Source organism: Epinephelus moara, chromosome 12, assembly GCF_006386435.1.
Source record: "Epinephelus moara isolate mb chromosome 12, YSFRI_EMoa_1.0, whole genome shotgun sequence".
Lineage (NCBI taxonomy): Eukaryota > Metazoa > Chordata > Actinopteri > Perciformes > Serranidae > Epinephelus > Epinephelus moara.
The window spans coordinates 19,931,630-19,952,949 of record NC_065517.1 but is presented as its reverse complement, the minus strand read 5'-3'; the positions used below and the strand labels follow the sequence as shown (position 1 = coordinate 19,952,949).

At 42.3% G+C, this 21,320-nt stretch overlaps 1 protein-coding gene across 5 annotated transcripts in view; it reads left to right on the top strand.

Moving 5' to 3' along the window:
* The window catches only part of lama2 (laminin, alpha 2), a 322,377-nt gene that overhangs the window by 49,960 nt on the left and 251,097 nt on the right, over positions 1–21,320 (top strand). For all 5 annotated transcript variants that reach the window (XM_050057581.1, XM_050057580.1, XM_050057578.1 and 2 more), the window contains exons 2-3: positions 14,964–15,134; positions 18,179–18,291. In XM_050057581.1, the coding sequence (XP_049913538.1) occupies positions 14,964–15,134; positions 18,179–18,291 (284 nt within the window). The remainder of the gene's footprint in view (positions 1–14,963; positions 15,135–18,178; positions 18,292–21,320) is intronic.

The following is a 21,320-nucleotide window of genomic DNA, read 5'->3' as shown; positions in this document are numbered from 1 at the left end:
GCTGTAGCAATCCTATACTGCCCTCGTGTGGTTAGGAGCTGAATTGCATGTCAAATAAAGGGGGGAAATAAGACGGCGAATAGTAATAGTCGCATTAAAAAATCGATTTTTCAAAATAAAACGACTATTCGAAAATTCGAAAATTGTGACCCATCCCTACCCCATGCGGCGTTTTCCTTCCCAGCCAAGCCCTCTGTTTCCGTCCTCACATGTGGCGTTGTCGGACGGTGGGTTGCTGCTGCTCGCTGTGTGTGCTTGGCTCACCCCACACACACTCTCACTGACTAACTAATAGGCGCCCCTTACTTTCTTATATTATTGTTGTGCATTTATTATGAATACAGCCCGCCTGATGCTCGTTTTATGTTTTTCGCCCTGTTATTGCTACTACAAATTCATCTGTAGCCAGTATCTCACTGTCACTATCCTCATTCATATTTTAAGAAGCTACAAATTATATTCAGCCACGTAATCAGCCTGAAAAGCTCGAAATCAGTTCGCAGAATTGTTGCATAGAGATGATACACCATCTCATCTAGTTGCATTGGTGTGAACCGGTAGGTCTTTAGAACATTACAGAAAGGTGCATTGGAAGTAGCTGCCTGTTTCAACTTGTCTCGTCGTGAATCTCTGGTCTGAATTGGGCTTCAATCGGAAAATGCTTAATTCAGAAAAAGGCTTAATTTGGAATATGCAACTGGAATACGCTGTATACATGACCCACTGCTAATTCGGAATATCGTCATATTTGGAGTAATAGTAGAATATTAGTGTGCATGTAAAACACAAGAGGACAATGCACCCATTCTTTCATTGTCATTGGCAGTTTGATATCACCGGATAACAACATAATTAAGTCATGATCCAAGAGTCTTGGAGTAGACACAATTGTTTTCTGTTACACCTGTATGAAGAAATTTTGAGTGTATTTTCATCACAACTTGGGACATGCGTTGAATTCTTTTGTCCTTGTTAAACTGTTAAAATCCCATTTCCTGGATTGCCTTGTTTGTGAAACTTGGAGGTAGAAGAGAAATCATATTTCAGGTGTTTAGAGCACATCTGAGCTAACAAAGCAGATTAGTTTTCTGGGAGAAATCCTCACAAAGCTGAGGATGAGTCCAGGACTGATTAGTGTTTATATTGTGTCTTGGTGCAAGTCTGGTTTGAAAATTCTTCCGAGTGCAGGCTGTGGATTTGTAGTGTACATTTGTTCACGTGTGTGTCTGCATGGTAGATTAATTGTAACATATTTGTGGATGTATATGTTTGCATGTGTATTTGCATGGGGTTGGGTCTCACTATTGTTGCATCCGTGCTTTTATTCACACACACTTCTATATGTAGATATCTATATGTAAAGGTTCTGTGTGTACTTGTGGTTATGTGTGTGTGTGTGTGTGTGTGTGTGTGAGTATGCAGGATTATCGCAGTCTCATCCCTCATTCCCCTCCTGGCCCTGACCCTTTTAAACAACACTCTATCTTTCTCTGGGAATCCCTCCATCCATCTCCATCAATCTTTCTATCTTTCTCTGCATCCATATCTCTCTCGCCCCCCAAACTACTTAGGATGGAGGGAGAGAGGGAGAGAGAGATGATCCTGTCTTTTTCAACCTTCTTCTTATTCCATCAAGCATACATCTAGCCTCAAAACTCAACAATAACACATCCATCACACACACATGCACACACACACACTCAGCAGGGCAAGCAGTGCAGAGTCATCGTCTACCATGACAGAAAAAGCAAATAAGGTTTTATTCATAATGTAATAAGAAGCCTTTATACAATAAAAAGAATTTGCTGTCATCCTGGATCTGGTGGAAATACACTCATACCTGGACATTTCCTCCTTAAGTGTAGATTTAACTCCCGTATTGATGTCCTCTTGTCCTTCCCACCACATTGATGAGTAGCGTGCTTCAGTATCGTCACTTGTACTGTAAACACTACACAGGTATGGAAGTGCAGGGCATCCTGAGTTCACTTTTAGAGTATAATAACCACAATTGAAAAGCATTTCTGTTTTTTAAATAAAAGGTAGTAGAGCAGTAGGTATTAACTTGCTTGTTGACCCAGGCTTTCTTCCTCAGCCTCTGTGGGCGTTACTATAAAACGGGGCATTAGATCATTTCATTCTACCGCCGCACAAAATGGATGAATCACATGCAGAAAATGACTAAGTGTGTTGCGTTAATACATGTATTTTACCACTCCATGTGCTCTCAATGCCTTTCATTTATTTGTAACTTAACAGCTGCACATTCAACAGCTCTTCAACTTTGAACTTGATGCAGCAGATTTAAATGTTACTACAGAATGGCAGTTAGGTCAGACGCAGTCCCATAATGAAGGCTACACAGAAATTATTTTCATTTTTAGCCAAATGACACATACTTCAGTGAATCAGGACCAAGCATATAAAGATAATCCAAATGTTATGGTTTGAAGGAATAATACTTAATTTCAAATGCAAGTAAAACATCATACTGATTAGCAATATAGTGACCAATATATAGAAGGCTTCTTTTTTAAGTCAGCGTGGGCAAATGGCCAGAGAACACTACAAACATATTTCAGATTTTATGCATCGCTGATGTAGGTTGCAAAAACAACAACAACAAAAAAAAAACAGAACAAAAAAAATAATGTAATGAATACAGTGAACTGTAATTGCTGTACAGCTTCATTAGGTGACATTACTATTTTAAAGTTATAGCTCAACAAGTTCCTCAGCTGAGAATCTGTATAGCTCATAAGCCCAGTTCAGATCAAAGATTTGTGACCAGACGAAACCGTTTTAGAGCGTTGCAGAGAAAAGTTGCAGCGGTGTGAACTGGCCGTCTGAGCTCGACTCAAGCCACCTGATGGTGTCACCTGCAGCTCAGCTGGTCAGATCGCTGGTGGCTGGATTTAGAACGTAAACAAGTCACCTGTTTCTACAGCCAGCCTTGTAGTGAAATCCGCTGGTTGAGTCAAAATGACCGCAGACAGCGTGGTCACTTGCTGTGGCAGGTACTCTGTACCCACCGAGCCCTGTGTTTCCATCCTCGCCGGGTGCCAGTGTCGGATGGTGGGTTGCTGCTGCTACTCACTGTATGTGCTTATGCCCCCCTCAAATTATATTCAGCCACAAAATAAGCCTGAAAAGCTGGAAATCAGAATGGAGGTATGGAGAGTTGTTGCATAGAGATGATACACCATCTCATTACAGAAAGGTGCATTGCAAGTAGTTGCCTGTTTCACCTTGTCTCGTTGCAAATCTTTGGTCTGCGCTGGGCTATAAACTGACCATGTGACACTATTTCCACTTGAGTTGTTTTGTGAAAGGGGCTTTTTAAGAGTTACAGATTTTTAATCTGTAACTCTGAACATGGAGGTCTGCTTTCTAAGTTTCTATCGCAATCTTGCTAGGTTACCTTCTCAAAACTGAAAACTCTGGCTTTAGGCTCAACACCCCTTGCTAACCCACTCATCTCACTTCATAGTACACGCCTCTGGGATGTTGCCTTGTAATCAGTGCTGGGCTTTTGAAACAGCTTCTTTGGCACTGACATTGCCCGGCTTTCACTGCGTGTACTTATACATTTTGACAGTATTATAATTTCGAGCCTGTATGGCAGTAAATCCTCTGAGACATCTGGTTAACAGAGCGTAGACGGAGGATAGAGAGGCCAACAGACAGACAGACAGACAGACAGACAGACAGACAGACAGGTTACTATGGTTATCAGAGCAGAGAGAAAAGAATGGAAGGTGATGAACCTGAGTAGATGTGTGTGTGTGTGTGTGTGTGTGTGTGTGTGTGTGTGTGCATGAGTGTGCACGGATGTGTGTGTGTGGCAGCCATAGAGCCGAAGGCAGACAGTCATTGTGTCCTTGTCATTCACTGAATCTGAAATCTGAACCCTGCCTTTAGTCGTCCCTCTCCATTTCTCTGTTGCTATCTCACCTCTTTGTTCAACATAAAAGGCAAGAGAGAAGAAGTGTTATCAGTAGCCAAAGTCGGAGTCGTACACATGATCAGATTCTCCCGACAGAGGATTTTGATGTTTAGTAAAAGTTGCTATGACACCCAACACAGACACTGGGAACCCACGAAAATCTAAAAAGAAAATTTTGTTGAAATTGTCTCTCTTATTCTTTGTTGCTGCTTCCTGCGTTATTTTGTGAAAGCAGGACTTTCCAAAGATGTTTTTTTAATTTGCTGTTAGTTATTAAACTTTAAATACATGTTTGGAAATCACGTTAAGTCACCATGCAAGAGTTTAACCCCACGCCACAAATTCCCAGCTATAGAAAAAGAGATGAAACAGGTGCAAACCAAAACATGTGGTTCCTCTTTGAATCCCTTAAATCTGACACACAGACCTGATATGAAGCTTAAGGTATTAGCCGTCTCAAATGAAGGTAAAATGACACCATTAAAGATTGCACAGTCTCCCACATACACTTGTATTTGGTTGGAGACTCTTCCAGGTTGTGGATCAAAACCCAGGAATAAGCAGGATGTTGGCTTGATTTCCTGGCAGACGCAGGAGGCAGTAGTTAGAAACGGTGTGGAGAAGAAGGACCATGAAAAATATGTTCATCAAACTGTTTTTGATCTTGCATTAAGGCCTTAACTAAGATATTTTTTATTCTGAAGTCTGGTTACAGGATTTCCTGTGTTGGCAACATGACAACAAGATGGTGCACACTTTTTGTTTGCTCTTGTAAGAGGTGCATTGGAGGATAGATCCATGAGGCATTAGTATATTTGGCACCTGCAAGCTGTTACCCTCTGTTTGAGCTTTATCTTTTTGCCCACTATCACTGTTCAATTTGGGAATAGAATGAACAAAAGAGAGCAGTGAAGAGCTTCAACCTGCACTGCAGTCTTTGACACGTGGACCTAATATCAGACTTAAAATCTTGAGGCATTCAAAAATGGTGCCACAATGACAAGACGGAGCTGAAAAGACATCGATACAACGTGAATAAAAGCAGCTTTATTATCATTATAATGTTAAAGCTCAGGGACAGAAAGACTTGTGTCAGAAAGACTATTTTATTTTAAGATAGAGTTGGAAATTAAGCATTGTGATTATTGTGTATGTGGACTATTACCCTTGCTTACTGTTGTCTACAGATATTTGATGTTCTTGAAGGTGCAGTGAAGAAATACCTTATACACAAGTGATCATTTGCATATCAATCACTCATCCCGTGTTGCGTTGAAATCATAAGGAAAACTTTGGGTTTTTTTCGCGTCTGTTCACATTGTAAACAAAGAATCCAAAACATTCTTGATGAATTGAAGTCAAAGGGGGCCTCATTTAAAGGAGCTGTATGTGGCATTCAGAGCATATCGATGACTGAGAATCTGGGGCGAGATGGTCTGCACACGGTTTTCAACATGGAGGCTGCTGAGCTGGCAGTTAATGGACCTAAGGCTCTGTACTCATGCCGTGTTTTTTGCACCCTCAAATTCATTGTTTTCAACGTAGATGCGCGGCAGGACGATGCCGTCACGGGGAGCACGCGTTCCTGAGCGCCTGTTTATCAAGCTGCAACGGCTGCACCCTGAGATAAACTGAGTTCAACTTTTGGAAGACAGCAGCGCACACAGTTTGTCATGTGACGAAGAACAACCAATCACAGCCAACAGATATCTTTTCCTTCTTCCATAAATATCAGGCCGTGGTCAATATAGAAAAGTTGGTCATTTTAGTGCAGGGCTGTCCCATGGACGATAGGCCTACACACTTAGAAACAGTGCCTGGAAGCTCTGCACTTAGGATTCAGGTAAATAGGCTTTGATAAGGTGCTTGTTAAGGTTGCTTAGCATCCTCAGACGCAACCTGCCGCTGCACTCTTGATAGCTGGCTCAAAAAAGGCACAAGAGTAGCACCCAGCGCCAGACCTCGCGTTTTTCAGGCGGTTAAAGACATGGCATGTGTATGCCCCCTAACTCAGTAATCAGTACTAACAACAGTGTACTGATAGTGCTGACAGAGTTAAAGCAGCTGTGTGGAACTTTTTACCATTCATAAAACTGTCCCTAGTTCGTATCACCCCCCCCTTGAAGATCCGCATATTTATTTGAACCCAGCAGCGACAAAAAAGCCTTTCTCTGTATGGCTATTTAGTGTAGCCTCAGTCGGGTCGGACAAAGCGGAAGTCAGCAAACCAGAATACGGCACCCGGAGGCGGAAGTAAGTCTGCATGCCCACAGCGGCCCGCAGCCATTAAACCACAGAAAAAGAAGGAGCCGTGTTTACGAGTAGGATTTAAGAAACAGGCTAAATGACATGTAGTAGGGAGTAGTCTCTTGCACAGTAGGTGGTGGTATGCACCTGGAAGTTGTTTGCGATCCACCAATAAATTGAGAGAAGAAGAAGAGCCGTGTTTACAGAGAGTGTTCTTCGAGTAAGTGGTATGCAACGGGCATTGCTGAACACATAACAGTTTTACCAGATGTATCTATAAGGACTTGGTTGTACTTTCGATGTCATGGCGGATAAAGAAGGAGCACCATCTAAAAGAAAAAGAACAGAAGAAGGCTAAACGGGACAGTGATAGGGCTCGAGCTCAAACTTTTCCTAATCGACAGGTATGTAATTTTTGTTTTTATTTAGAGAATATACCGCAACTTGCTAGACGTTGTTTCACTTCAATATATGACGACATGGAGGTTATAAGCAAGCTAAATGTAATGTTAGCTGATGTGAACCGCTTTTGTCTAGTAACGTTACTGTGTGTTCACACCGAGCGCGAATTAGCAAATTCGCGCATCAAGATTACATACAAAGTCAATGCAAAGACGCGATTAGACGCGAATTCGCGCTGGGCGGCGCGATGGACGCGTAGGCGCAGCGAAATTCGCGTCCATCGCCTCATGGCTCGAGTTGAAAATATTGAACTTTTGAGGCGAATTTGCGTGACGCTGTGCCGCGAAAGCCAATCAGCGTTGAGATTCTCTCGACGTCACTGGCGTCATGACGTCAGTGACGTCTTGACGCCCTGACGTCCAGTTGTTGACACAACAATAAACTGCTACTCACTGGAGACAGATGGACAGGCGCTCCGCAGCTGAAATGGAGCGCCTGTAGTTGGTGTCCTGCCGGGAGATCCTGGCGCCAACCCTCGCCAACAGGTCCTCAAACTGGGCCCCAGTCAGCCTGAAGTACCGCTGAAAGCGGCTATCATCCAGACGGCATTCCTGGAGGAGGTGGTGAAACTCACCGAGCTGGATGCGCTTCTGCAGGATAGGGTGAACCCAAAAACGACGGCGTTTGGCCCTCCGGCACATCTGGGACTTCCAGAGCAGGTACAAAGCAGCGATGGTGGTTATCTCAGCCATGGTTGAGGAGAGAATGGCGGGCCAGATGTTGTTATCTAGTGAAAATGGGCGGGCTCGCTACTCACGTGACTGACGCGATAACGCAAATTAACAAAATGGTCCAGCGTCCATACTCGCGTTACGTGCAAGTAATTCGCTTCACTCGCGCCCGGTGTGAACGCACAGTTACAACAATCCCCACAAAATTATCTGTGACTGTGACCATGAACACAAATATACAGCAGGCAGTTGTTTTCAGTTTATAAGAAATTCAGAGCTACACCAGAACATTTATGATTTTCTTCTCGCTCTCCAAAACAAATGCATGCGGTAATTGCTGGTTGCAGTCGAGATTTTACGACACCAGGCTGTGGGTGTCACACCACTTCGACCAAAGGGGGCACTATAATCAGCAAAAATGTAAAGTTCTGCACAGCTGCTTTAACATTGATAACCTGAGGGAAACCTGAAGGTGGGCTTCCGCTTCCACGACAATGTCGTCCTAATATCTGAGTTTTTTTGAGTTGGTTTGAGTTGTGGGATGGATAATTTATCAGATGATCTGATCAGAGCTGATCGGATCAGATTGATGGATTAGAGGAGCAGCTGCAGCAGAGGCGAGTGAATGCAAACTTTTAGACTCCGCACAATGAACAGTTAAATCTCACTTTCACTGCACCTCATGTTCTGCTGCTCTGTCTGTGCCCAGAGTACACTGCGATTTAAGAGTGTGGAGCAATATAACCACACGGTATATACACCGATCAGCCAAAACATTAAAACCACTGACAGGTTAAGTGAATGCCTTGTTCTGCTGGGAAACCTTTGGTTCTGGCATTCATGTGGATACCACCTGACATGTTCCACCCACTCTAACACTGTTGCAGACCGAGCAGCAGAAAAAAGCAGCATGCCACACCATAAAAGCTGTTTAGAAATGGCCTGTGGAGCGTGACAAAAAGCTCAAGGTGTCGACCTGGCTTCTAAATTTCCCAGGTCCCAACCTGCTCAAGGATTATTGTGATGTACCCCTTATCCAAGGTGGGGCCTCCTTGGATCGGATTTGGCTCTGACCAGTCGAGGCATGGACACAGGATCTCTGGGAGTGTCCTGCGGTGTTTGGCACCAGTGCGTTGGCGGCAGATCCATTTAGTCCAGTGAGTTGTGAGGTGGGTTAATGGCACGTGCCACAGATGCTCATTCAGATTGGGATCTGCGGAATTTGGAGGCCAGATTGACACTTTGAGTTCTTTGTCATGTTCCTTGGGCCATTCCTGAGCGATGTTTGCAGTGTGGCATGGTGCATTGTCCTGCTAGGGGGCCACTGCCATTGGGGAGTACTGTTGCCACGAGGGGGGATGGTACGGGTCGCCACAAAATATATGAATGTGTGGAAAACCCTACTCTCTTTTCAGGACTCCATTACTTCCCTATATTTTTACATATCAAATAATGGCTTCCTGCCATAATAATGCTCTGAAAGCTGCATACAGAACATTTAATAAAAGCAAAACTCTATCACAACATTCATTTAAAAACTCTCACACAACTCATGCAGTATAATCCAAGACTCATTTATCTAGTCGTTATGCTCAGTCATTCCCAAACATGCATTTTCACTAAAACCTTAATATTTATAATACTTTCGCATAAACAGTCTCACTCACAGACGAGTAGCACACCTGGGCAGGAGTGTGTGTTTGAACTTTGCTCAATGGATGCATGAGTACAGTTCTGAAGCACACACTTTCCCAGATACAGAAGTGTTTTAAATAGTGAGGTTTTGTGAAAATGCATTTTTGGGAAGTACTGAGCATAAGGCTGGATAAATGAGACTTGGATTATACTGCATGAGTTGTTTGAGAGTTTTAGTAAACAGATGTTGATATAGTTTGGCTTCTAAATGCGGACCCCATTTACTCCAATTCATCAAGAATTTTCTCCACGGCCCTTTGCTGCATGTCACCCTCCCAACTTTCCTGTCTATCCACAGCTGTCCCATCATTTAAGGCAACAACAAAACAAAGTGCTCTTCACAAATTCAGCGTATCAGAGTGACTTATATACAAACGATCTCTTTGTGGGTGAAATATTCCTCTAAGTGATCCTTGACTCCAACACAAACATACAGAAACACATCCTGGATATGGCATGAGCTTATCCACTCTCAATTTGTCATTACACAATGAGAACTTTTCCTGTTATGAAAATCTGGTCTTCCTCAGTGGTGTAGATTCTCAGATATCATTTCTGAGAGGTCTGGAAGGTATGCGTTTTGACTCAGTGTGTATATGATATGTTGTGAGCACTTCTGTGAGAATGTGTACACATGTGTGAGAGAGTCTTTGGGTGTCTCAGATGTTCTTCACAGTTCATCAGTGTTGACATCTGGCCAAACAGCTGGACTCATCTGGACACACACACACACACACCATCCACACTTTCACGAGTGCCTCTCCTCTGTATTTTTCTTACACTTTTTCCTCTCCTTCCATCTGATCTTCCCCCCCGTCTGTCTCCTCTGTGTACAGTTGCTGTACATTTATGCGTCTCTGTGTTTATGTTTGTACATCAGTGCACATGTTGTTTAACTATAAAGCTGCTGACCTGACGTTACATCGTACGTGCATGTGTTTGCCTGTGTGTGTTTGCCAGACAGGAAATGTGAACCATGTGCACAGTACGTTGAGCATTCCAGTACTCTAAGTCCAACAAGCTTGTCATTCACTCTGAGACTAATGTTCTCTCACTATGGGAACAACACAGAGCAGTCTCTTGGAGGATGACATGTAGACGTAAATAATAATGAGTTTGTTTGGAGCTCTCTGGCTCAAGAGGTTATCACTTCATTTCTTCTTTGGATAACACAAGCTACTTGGCTTTCTGGCTGTTAGCAGTAGCACGTTTGATACCATATGCACATAATATTGAGGGGCTTTCAAATGAAGACATGTCATAAATTCATTTGGAAATTAGAAGAAAAGGTTTAATTATTATGCTATATTTTGATTGTGAATCATTTTCATCACATTTTAAAGGTACAGTGTTAAGGTTTTTTTCTTAGTGTGAAACTGCTTTATTCAGTATTTCACCAGTTTTAATCACCTGGGACCTCAATCATAAACATTGCATATGTGCAAAACAAGGTCTGAAAGAGGCGTATGCCACTTCCCATGCAAAAAGTTGTGATCTATAAAAACAGACTTGATGGGAGAAACTTTGACCCATGCTTACGAACATTTTGGAGATGGGACTTTGGTGATGCAAATGGTGAGGTGGTGGGGGGGCCTTGTGGATAGTGCTGGTGCCCCATGTACAGAGGCATTGCCTCGCCGCAGTGGTCGTGGGCTCGGGCTCGGGCTCGAGTCTGGCTTGCGACCCTTTGCTGCATTTCAGTCCCCACTCTCTCTCTGTCTCCCCATTTCACACACTGTCCTGTCCATTAAAGGCAAAAAACCCACAAAAATAATCTTTAAAAATGGTGAGGTGGCAGCCTGATTGTAGAAATTGTTGAATATTTTTTGCTTTTGTCCATACGTATGTTTTTTTTTAGTATGGATCCTACACATTGTTTTATAAATGAGACCCCATCCATTTGTTATGGACACGAAGAGACCTTTGCGAATTATCTGGCTCCCGATAAAAACCTAAACGTCTGGAATCTTGACTTATCAGAGAAAAAAGGTACGCGCACATTAGCATGTGCAAGGCATGGCCTGACTCTGACATTCCAAACAGTGTAGGAGAAACACTGATTCGTAACATGAAGCTGCTTTGTTTGGTGTTTTTACCGGTGTTAATCACCAGGTTTATTTGTTTTGGAGAGGAGGAGACCTCTGCGGATATTTTGGCTACTGGTAAAAACCTCCTTAATGACACTAAAGAAATTTTAATCGGGAGAAGTTTCAGCCAGTTGAAATCTACAATTCTCACTGCTGGACTCCACTAAGGGTGCTTTCAGACCCAGAGTCGTCTTGCTTTGGTCTGAATCTAGGACTCATTTTGTTACACAGTTGCATAACTGCCTAGAGTTGGTTCATGTTCTTACAGCAGCATTTACAAGCGGACCAGATCAAATGCCTTGCGCGAGAAAGCTGCTCTTAATTGGTCAGAATTTCCATGTGGGAAAAATCCAGGAAGTAAACAAAACGTTGAAGAAGAGTACACTTGCAAGATAAATGTGACACTTTCTAATGTCACAATGGAGGGACAACTACGCAGGTTGATTTAGTGCTGCTCATCGTGGACTATATTGCTGTCATTGTTCATTTTAGTCAAACCATACAGTTTGAAAACGAGGCGCGGCTCCAACTAGAAAACAATGTTTTGATGCATTGGATGTGCTGAATGTGCATATTAAGGCAGTACAGGAGGAGGAGCACATTAATAATCCTCCAGGACTGTAACATGCTCATGTTTAACCCAAACAATGTGTCATGTGACTGCAGTTGGTTCAGATCAAGGTCAGAACACGTTCTCACCACAAACGAACCGCACCAGAGTTCGGCTGTAACTGGCTGTAACTGTAACTCCGGTTATTTTGGTGCGCACCTGAGTGTGCTGTGTTCACACCTGCCCAAACGAACCGTACATAGGGGGCAAACAAACTTGGGTTCAACTGAACTGAACCAAACAGGGCAGGTGTGAAAGCATCCTAGATCTCCCTAAATCTTACACACTGCTCCTTTAAGCATAGATGTCAAAGGTTCAGTGCTTTATTTTTCTCAAATAACAGTATTTACTTGTCTGTTATGATATAAATTTAACATATTTGGGTTTGGTCTTTTGGTTGGAAAAAAACAAGCTATTTCAGTAACTTAGGCTTTGGAAAATTGTGATTTTCTGACATTTCATGGTAATCGATTGAGAAAATAAGTGGCAAAAAATGAAAATAATTGTCATTTTCAGCCCAAATAAGAAATCCAGGCACTGTGGCTCACCAGTAAAAACTTGTACAGCTGATAAAATGTTGCAGGGATTACAGCATGCATGTTATTTTCTTTCCACCCAGAATGGTACTGTAGGAGAAGAGGTTTACTCTGTATTTACTACCCAGGCGAGCTCATCACGGCTGGAGCAAACTCCCCTCAGTGGTAGTCGTATAGCTCCATGAGTTTAATATAATCTGAGATGTGTTCTTGTCTTCTCTGAGGTTTTTTGTTTAATAGAACGACCATCTGTAAGAGCACTAGGGAGGAAAACAGAGTCATGTTGTATAACATTATTGATGGGCTCCAAAAATGTCCAGGAAAAAAATCTTTGTACTTTTCCATAATGTATGTTCTCTCCAAGTTTACATTCTGTTCCAGTGGTGAAAAATATCCATGGACAGGAAATGAGAAAAAAAATTGCTTGAGCAACATAATGCAAATGAATAGTCCTTTGATATAGTAGCGGTGCACTGCCCAAAGTCTGCACAGTTGAAAGCTGGCCAAAAACTGCTCCCTGTATGCTTCTATTACCCAAAGATGAAGTGAATACGGGCTCTCGCTATCTGTGAGGGCTAAATGATGTTAACTGCATTAGACTGCACTGAAAATACACCCAGATTAATTTGGATAGAATGAAACACCTTCCCTCCCCCTCATGTTCCACACTAATTACTCATAACCTCAGAACAACAGCCATACAAGTGCTAGCTGGCTCGCTCCGAACAAGACTTCACAGGGAAACTGACATCATTTTAATGATTTGAAATCCAAAACCCCTGTGTGTACAGCACAGGGTGTGCTGGGTGTTCCTAATAACCCCTGCTGTACTTTACTGCATTTTAGCTATTTAACTGTTTTTTTAGCTTTGAAGAAAAAGCCAGCTGCGCCTCTATCTATCTGAAGTCACTCAATATCGATAAATACAGCTGTCTGGTTCATCTATTGAAGCCATCACCAACCTGTGGTTAGTGATGATCTGACTTAGGGGTCGCAGTGAAGGAATTTCCCCTGCGGTGAATAACGGTGGCTCAACAGCGTGTATGAGGTATTACCACCATTTCTTGTTGTTTTTGCAAATTACTTTTATCCTGATTTTATTGCTTTGTAAATAAACTCTAATGTTCGGCTAAGGTATATTGTTGCTTTTTTTAATAGTAAAGATGACAGTTTTAAACAAATTATATACTTGCTCCTTGTTAAATTCAGAACACGGAAGGGCAATAAGGCGCAATAGGGGGCACAGCATATTTTCAGTGGAGATGCTTTGGTTGTTATTGGTTGCTATGATACAGGATATCCGTAGAAGTAAAACTGTCACCATAAGGTAGAGTACTTGCTCTGGATGCAGAGAAGGCTGAAGAGCGTAGAGGGAGAGGACAGAGATGCTAGTCTGTCTGGGTTCATTATTAATTTCTCCTCTACTGTTGTTCAGCGATGTGACGGTTGTCTTTGTTTGTCCCATCCCTCTTCCACTGTGATTGGATGGCTGGGTTAAAAAGTGACAGCAATGAGCGGCTGCAGCGTTTTACCCAAAGCTGAGTATTTTTCAGCTCTCAGCAACCTGAAAGTAAGGCCAAACATGCAGCACTCATAGAAAAATAGATGTTCATCACCTCGTCATGCTGCTAGCATTTGTAGCAGTGTAATCATGCGGCGCTCCCATAAAAACAGCAGGGTTCCCACAGTTGGACCGCAGTAGCTCAGCCCATAGGGACCTGGGTTGGGAACCGGAGGGTCGCCATTCCAAGTCCTCATCGGGACCCAATATGGAGTGTGGACTGCTTGCTGGAGAGGTGCTTGTTCGCCTTCTGGGCACTGTTGAGGTGTCCTTGAGAGCCCTTGGCCTTTAGCAATGCACCAAACCCCGAACTGCTCGGGGCAGGTCCTTTAGCAGCCCCATCGTTTTGACATCTCTTCATTTAATACATATATAGGACCTCTTTGTGCGTGTGTGTATTTTGGCCTGTGTGTTTTGTGACAACAGAGTAAAAAAATAGAATTTTCCCTCAGGGATTAATAAAGTACATCTTCCTCCTCTTCATGGAAAACCTGGGAAAGTCATGCTATTTCACATCACATTTTCCAGGCCTGAAAACGTCATGGAATCAGAAAACATCATTGAAAGTATTTGAAAAAGTCATGTAATGTTTTTTTGGGCTTACGACGTAATGTAGCTCTAACATGCGTCACAATGTTTTTGTTTACCATCACGTATGTTACCTCATCTTCTTCCCAATATCCTTCTCTCCATTCATGTATGCACGCTAAAGTGGGGCAAAAAAAAATTATAATGGGTCCTTGAAAATGTGTGGGAGCCCTGAAAAACATAGAGGTGGCGGTTGCTTGTCAGTAGCATGTTTTTGCAATACTATGTTTATTGTGGTAGACCTAATCTCACTACACAAGTAAGCAGAACTTTGCTGTTTTCTGTGTGCTCGCTCATCAACTTCATACATAGATCTTTGTGATATTTACTGTACTTAATGGAATTGTCTGGCATTTTTTTGGAAAAATCATTGCTTGCTTTCAAACTTACAGCCAAATGCGAAGATTAATATCAACCTCATCTGTGTGTGTCAAATATAAACAAGTGTGTTTTCTAAAATATTTGTTTTTTAATATTCTGCTGCAAAAATATGTTTACCAGACGTCAGTACTGATACATACAGCTGTTTTATCATTTATGGCTGTGTGTTCTCTTTCCAGGACTGTTCCCAGCTGTGTTGAACTTGGCGTCCATGGCAGATATATCCGCTAATGCTACCTGTGGTGCGACGGGTCCAGAGATGTTCTGTAAGCTGGTGGAGCATGTACCAGGCCAGCCCGTCAGAAACCCTCAGTGTCGAATCTGCAACCAAAGGAGTACAAAACCATTTGGTAAGAACGACTCATACGCACACACAAGACTTAAAGGCATGGTGATTACAATAATTAATCATGCTAGATTAGTTAATTAGTGCCAGATTGGCCAGATGTTAACCAATCATTTTGTCTGAAACGATAATTACTGAATGAACTGAGGAATCAATCGCAACATGACAAGATGACAATGCAAAATTACCCTGCGATCATAATTCAAACAGCCAACTAGACAGTCAGCTATTTAGTCAATCAATGATTCAGTTAACTGCTCAGACAGTCATATAACCAGCCAATCACTTAGTCAGTGAAGCCGTCTGTCAGCTGGTGAGTCAAATTAGCTTTTGTTGCTTGCTTGGTGAGCTTTGCTTAGTTAGCTTACCAGTCAGGCAGTTAGTCAGCCAGGATGGGAGGAAAAGACGGTAGGATATACTGGTGCAAAAAGGGGATGAGAAAGGACAACAAGGAAAGCTGGAGAGGAGTGATGTGAAAATATTTAAGACAGATGAACTGAGACCAAAATGCTCATTTTAAAAACTTCTATCTGTATTAACACCAACACCTGAGACATTTTGGAAATGTGCTTTGCTTTCCTGCTGAGAGTTAGATGAGTAGATGGATACTGCTGTCATATCTGCCCTTCTAATAAGAAGCTGGACACTGACGACAGTTAGCTTAGCTTAGCATCAAAAGGTGAAAGAATCTGCCCACCGGGACCTCCATCCATCCATCCATCCATCCATCCATCCATCCATCCATCCACTTATCCGGGGTCAGGTCGGGGGGGCAGTAAGCCAAGCAAAGCACCCCAGACGTCCCTCTCCCCAGCAGCACTTTCCAGCTCCTCCTAGGGGACCCCAAGGTGTTCCCAGGCCAGATGAGATATGTAATCCCTCCAGCATGTTCTGGGTCTGCCCCGGGGCCTTCTACCAATGGGACGTGCCCGAAACATTTCTAACGGGAGGCCCCTAGGGAGCCTCCTGATCAGATGCCTGAACCACCTCAACTGACCCCTTTCGACATGAAGGAGCAGCTCTACTCCGAGCTCCCTCCAGATGTCTCACCGGGACCTCCAAAACTTAATAGTTCACATCTAACATCTTGTTTGTGTAATTGTTTGGTGGAATATGTCTTGTTGGGCACCATGACTAGTTGTCACCATGAGGTTACCAGGCAACCAGGCCAAGAAATAGCCCAGCAGTTGCCTGATAGCAGACAAAATTGTCAACTCATTACACTCTGTTTCCATCATCAGTCTGACATTGCGTCCTCTCTGACTGATTTTTTTCCGCGGGGGAGGGGGTTGTGATTTTCCCCAACCAATAGCTAGAGACCCACATGTCCACCTGAACCTAACGTCATCGTAAATTCACAGGGTCCATACCATGATGACACCAGCGTATGCCTGTGGTGCGTTGAGTAGTAGTAGAAGGCGATGTCTTTGACAGTTGTCATAGCCAGCAGATACACTGGATCCACCACTAAATTTCAGCAAATCTCAGTGTTTACGGCACCATGACTACATGGCTATACAAACACAAGCAAGTCAAGGGAGATTGATAAAACAGGGGACTGATGGATGTTATTCAGGCTTACATATATCATATAGTGAACACTGCTGTATAGGCAGGCAGTTATTTGTCTTGAGGTCGAAATTGATGTTTGTTTTGTCAGCTGACAATTACGTGATTGCTGCCACTAGCTGACGGATTACACTCCATTTAAACAGCTTCCCCACCCTTCACCGTTACATGTTAGGTGGATCACCAACATCCTTAAATGGAGTGGTCACCAGTGTGTGGTCATGCTAACAGTCCTATTTTGTCTGAGCTTTAAGAGCAGAACAGAGCAAAGTAAAACAAACTACAATGATACTGAGAGGACGTGTCAATTTAGAACAGCCTTTGCTAACAGTGTCTATCTGTCTCATCTCGCATGCTATTGTTTGCTTGGCTTGACAACGACGTAAGTCCCACCCATGCCGCTAATTGGTTAATCATTAGTTGTCCGTTCGTCCATCCCATTCCGGTGAATGCGGTATTGCAGGAATGGTTTTAGGGAATTTCTTTAAATTTGGCACAAACATCCATTTGGACTCAACCATAAACTGTTTATATTTTGGAGATCACAGCTCAAAGGTCAAGGTCACTGTGACCTAGTCCGTCTCATTCTTGTGAAAGTGAAATTTTCACCTTACACGAATCAAACATTATAACACACACAAAAAATTTACAAATACATGCATATGTTGTATACTAACAGTAGTATCTGTTTTCAGTCATGATGCTATGCTAAGCTAACGGTCTCCTGTCCCCGGCTCAAATTTATTGGAGTGTATATGTGCTTTAATCAAACCCTCAAAAGGAAAGACTATTTCCAGAAATGTTGAATTATGACTAAAAAATGATGTGAGAGGGAGGATACTGTTAGAAGAGAGGAGAGAAAGGACTTTTACCACAGGATATATAGCTCCTTCATTTTGCGAGGGATAGTTGCCATGGTTTTTAAACAGAAATGTCACACATAAGTAGCCTGGTGATTGACAGCCGCAAGTCAACCTGAAACCACACGTCCTCACTTAAAAATACTCTCGCACACACATGTAAACACCCAAACAATCCCGTACACGCAGCATACATAAAAGTTCTGCAGAGTGACCTTTGCTACATAATACGCTAATAATGTATTTTCCTCCTGTTCCATTAAAGCTATTGTGAGGAATAGTAACAGCGGCCAGGACGAGATTCTGCAAATAGGGTGACTCCTTTATTTTTTTTTCATTCAGGAGTGAAATAAAATAATCTGCAATGGAAAGGAAATCTATTATTTTTTCTTTTACAAGGTAGAAAAATGTGCTTTTGATATCTGGCCTTCAATGGTTGAAATGGCAGATTTTATTTGAAAAAAAAAAAAAGAGTGAAGAGGAGCATTTTCCCCTTGGACAATGCTGGACTCACAACTAACATGATTTTCAGATATTTAAAAATAGAATAAAAATGAATAAAAAAAACTAATATTTCCCTCTCTTTTGTGTGTGTGTGTGTGTGTGTGTGTGTGTACAGAGCGACATCCCATTGAATATGCCATAGACGGGACCAACCGTTGGTGGCAAAGTCCCTCTATCAAGAATGGAATGGAGTACCACTATGTGACGATCACTCTGGACTTAAAACAGGTAGACACACACACACACACACACACACACACAAACCTGTAATACTATCCTTGTGAGGATATTGTATTGATTTCCACATGTATTCCCCCGAGGCTTACTCCAACCTTAAACTAATACTTGTGAGTTTCAGCCCTTCACTCCCTGTAGTATTGAAAGTTGGCTCCTTCTTCACACAGAATGCCAGCTGTGGTCGGCTTGGATTTATGTTGGATTTTAATAGTGACTCGTCATTACTGGAATCCAGTGTAACCGCCATGAATCAAACCTGACCACAGCCTCTATTGTCTGCGATAAGTCAAGCTGCAAACCTTTTCTGTTTGTTAAGGTTTGTTTAACGGCATCAAAAGCATGAAGTTGCTAAAGCGCTATCAGGAAAACATATATTGGGTTGCTTGGACTGCATCGAAAGGTTGTAGACTCAGCCCAAGCTAAGGAGACAAGAAACTCCCCAAAACTTTGACACAGGCTGAATATGTAAGGACTTTTGTGGTGACACAGAACCTGAAGATGCTCACAGCAACACATTTATAAACAGAAAAAAACACATTTATTTTACTTCATATGGACATTTTGAAGTGTTGACAAAAAAAGCTTTTGAGGACATATGATGACATATTCAGCCCACTCTTAATAATGGTGGAAGGATATAAAATTTCACCACTCGCACAGTTGCCTTGAAGAGGGAAATAAGCTAAAGAGACCAAAACTGTTTTTGCACCAGGCTGTAAACATGTTTATTTCTGCTGTAAAGTTGGGCATTTTAACATGGGGGTCTATGGGGTATACTGGCCTCTGGAGCCAGCCTCAAATGGTTACTCAAAGAACTGCAATTTTTGGAACTTCCACTTCATTTTACAGCCCTGGAAGTTCCTGCTGGGTATATGAGCATGGACAGATCCTTCTGTCTGTGTGCATTCTGAGAGCTTACAGATACGGACAAAATGGAGCAGCACCGCCTGAAATTGTGGGGGCAGTGTAGCACAGTTCAAGCGAAACACAACCGTAGCACACACACATATAGACATTTTAAAAATGGTGGAATGGAACAAATTTGTAATATAGTGAAAATAATTCCCTGTCGACATATCGTGATGATTTAATTGTCTCACAGACAATTGTCGTGTACAACGCTGGCTCCAAAGATAGTCTACATTATCACAACCTCAACCTGGTTGTTGTCAGAAACTCTTGTCTCTGCGCTCTAGAGCCATCTATTGGATACACTATGCCAACATAAAGTATGAATGAGCCATAACACTTAATGCCACCATGTTGCTTTTCTGCCAGGATGTTGCCCCCATAACCACTGTCTTCTTAGATAACATGGACTCACCAGGCTGTGTGTTGTCAATTTCATTGTATAAGCAATCAGAGCAGTTAGTAAATCATTTAGAGGATGCGCCTTTGGTTTGTCATCTTAAAGAAATTAAGCTACCCACTATTATCTAAGCAGGGCTGGAATTAGTTAAACCAACTTTGCTATCAATCATTTCAAAAGCATGCTTGTCACTCTTTAAATAATTGGGTTTCCATTTTTGATTTGGACGGCTTGGCAGGAATCTGGGTGATTGAGGGGCTGTGTACTGGCATGGGATGATTTAGGACATCTAGTTTAGTTTAGACGTGTGATTAAACAGATTACACCGCCAGAGTATAATTATATAGATGTCTGGAGAATAAAACTAATGAGGGTGAGAGACTTTAGTCTATGAGAAGCCCTCGGTTCATTAAGAAAAGCTTATGAAAAATTGCTTTTAAGGCTAAAACAAATTAATTTGAAATTAATAATAAAAAGCCCAATATTCCAGACAAAAATGAAACAATGAAAACAAAAGCCTGAAGTAACACAAATTAGCAATAACCACTTGCACGTCTCATTTTAATGAATATACTCAAGCAGAATGTGCCATTCACATTTCGGCGGTTTTGCCAATTTAGAGTACATTTTTGTGGTCTCAGTGGACTAAAGCTCATACTGATACTGCTGTTAGAGCGATGTGAGATTGAATCTGGGTCAAGATCTTTGTCACTCTCCCGTCTTTTCTGTCTGTTCACAATGCACTGCAGAGATGCTTTAAATTTATCAAAAAAGTAGAGAGATAGAAAATGGATCTGGGGAAAAATGATGATGGAACAGCGACGAGGGACAATGGAAGAGACATACAGAGAAAATAAAAATAAGAAACAGAACAATGTACAGGTCACAAAGTCACAGTGTGAATTATATGTCATAAAAAACTTCGAGATAAGAGTGTAAAAGAGTATATAATTAGATAAGAGTGCTATAATACAGTCCATTTTTATAGCCTAACACCATTTTATAGGCTGTCCTTGTCACAAAATGAACATATTAATTCATCCATCCATTTTCTAACCACTTATCCTCTTGAGGGTCGCGGGGGGGGCTGGAGCCTATCCCAGCTGACATTGGGCGAGAGGCAGGGTACACCCTGGACAGGTCACCAGACTGTCACAGGGCTGACACATAGAGACAGACAGCCATTCACACCTACGGACAATTTAGAGTCACCAATTAACTATGCATGTCTTCGGACTGTGGGAGGAAGCTGGAGTACCCAGAGAAAACCCACGCTGACACAGGGAGAACATGCAGACTCGGCACAGAAGGGCTCCCTCACCTGGGATCGAACCAGGAACCCTATTGCTGTGAGGCCACAGTGCTAACCACCACACCACCGTTGCCGCTGCCCATATTAACACATATTACCTAAAACATGAAGCCAGCGGTTTAACATCGAAACTGTCTCTCACTATCTGTCTACATTGTGGAGAGCTGACAAAGTGATTCCACTAACACACCTTAAACACATAAAACATGGCTTATATCAACAATATTCAACAAAAGTACAAAATACAGCTCCATTATAACTCACAAGGCTCACAGACAAAATGTTAGTCTTTTCCTAGACACGTTTTCCACTCAAATAAAACATGCTAACATTATAAGCATAAGCCTATGACATTTTACATTGCATCAGTTAGCCTAGTGGCTAGAGGATGTTCCCCCC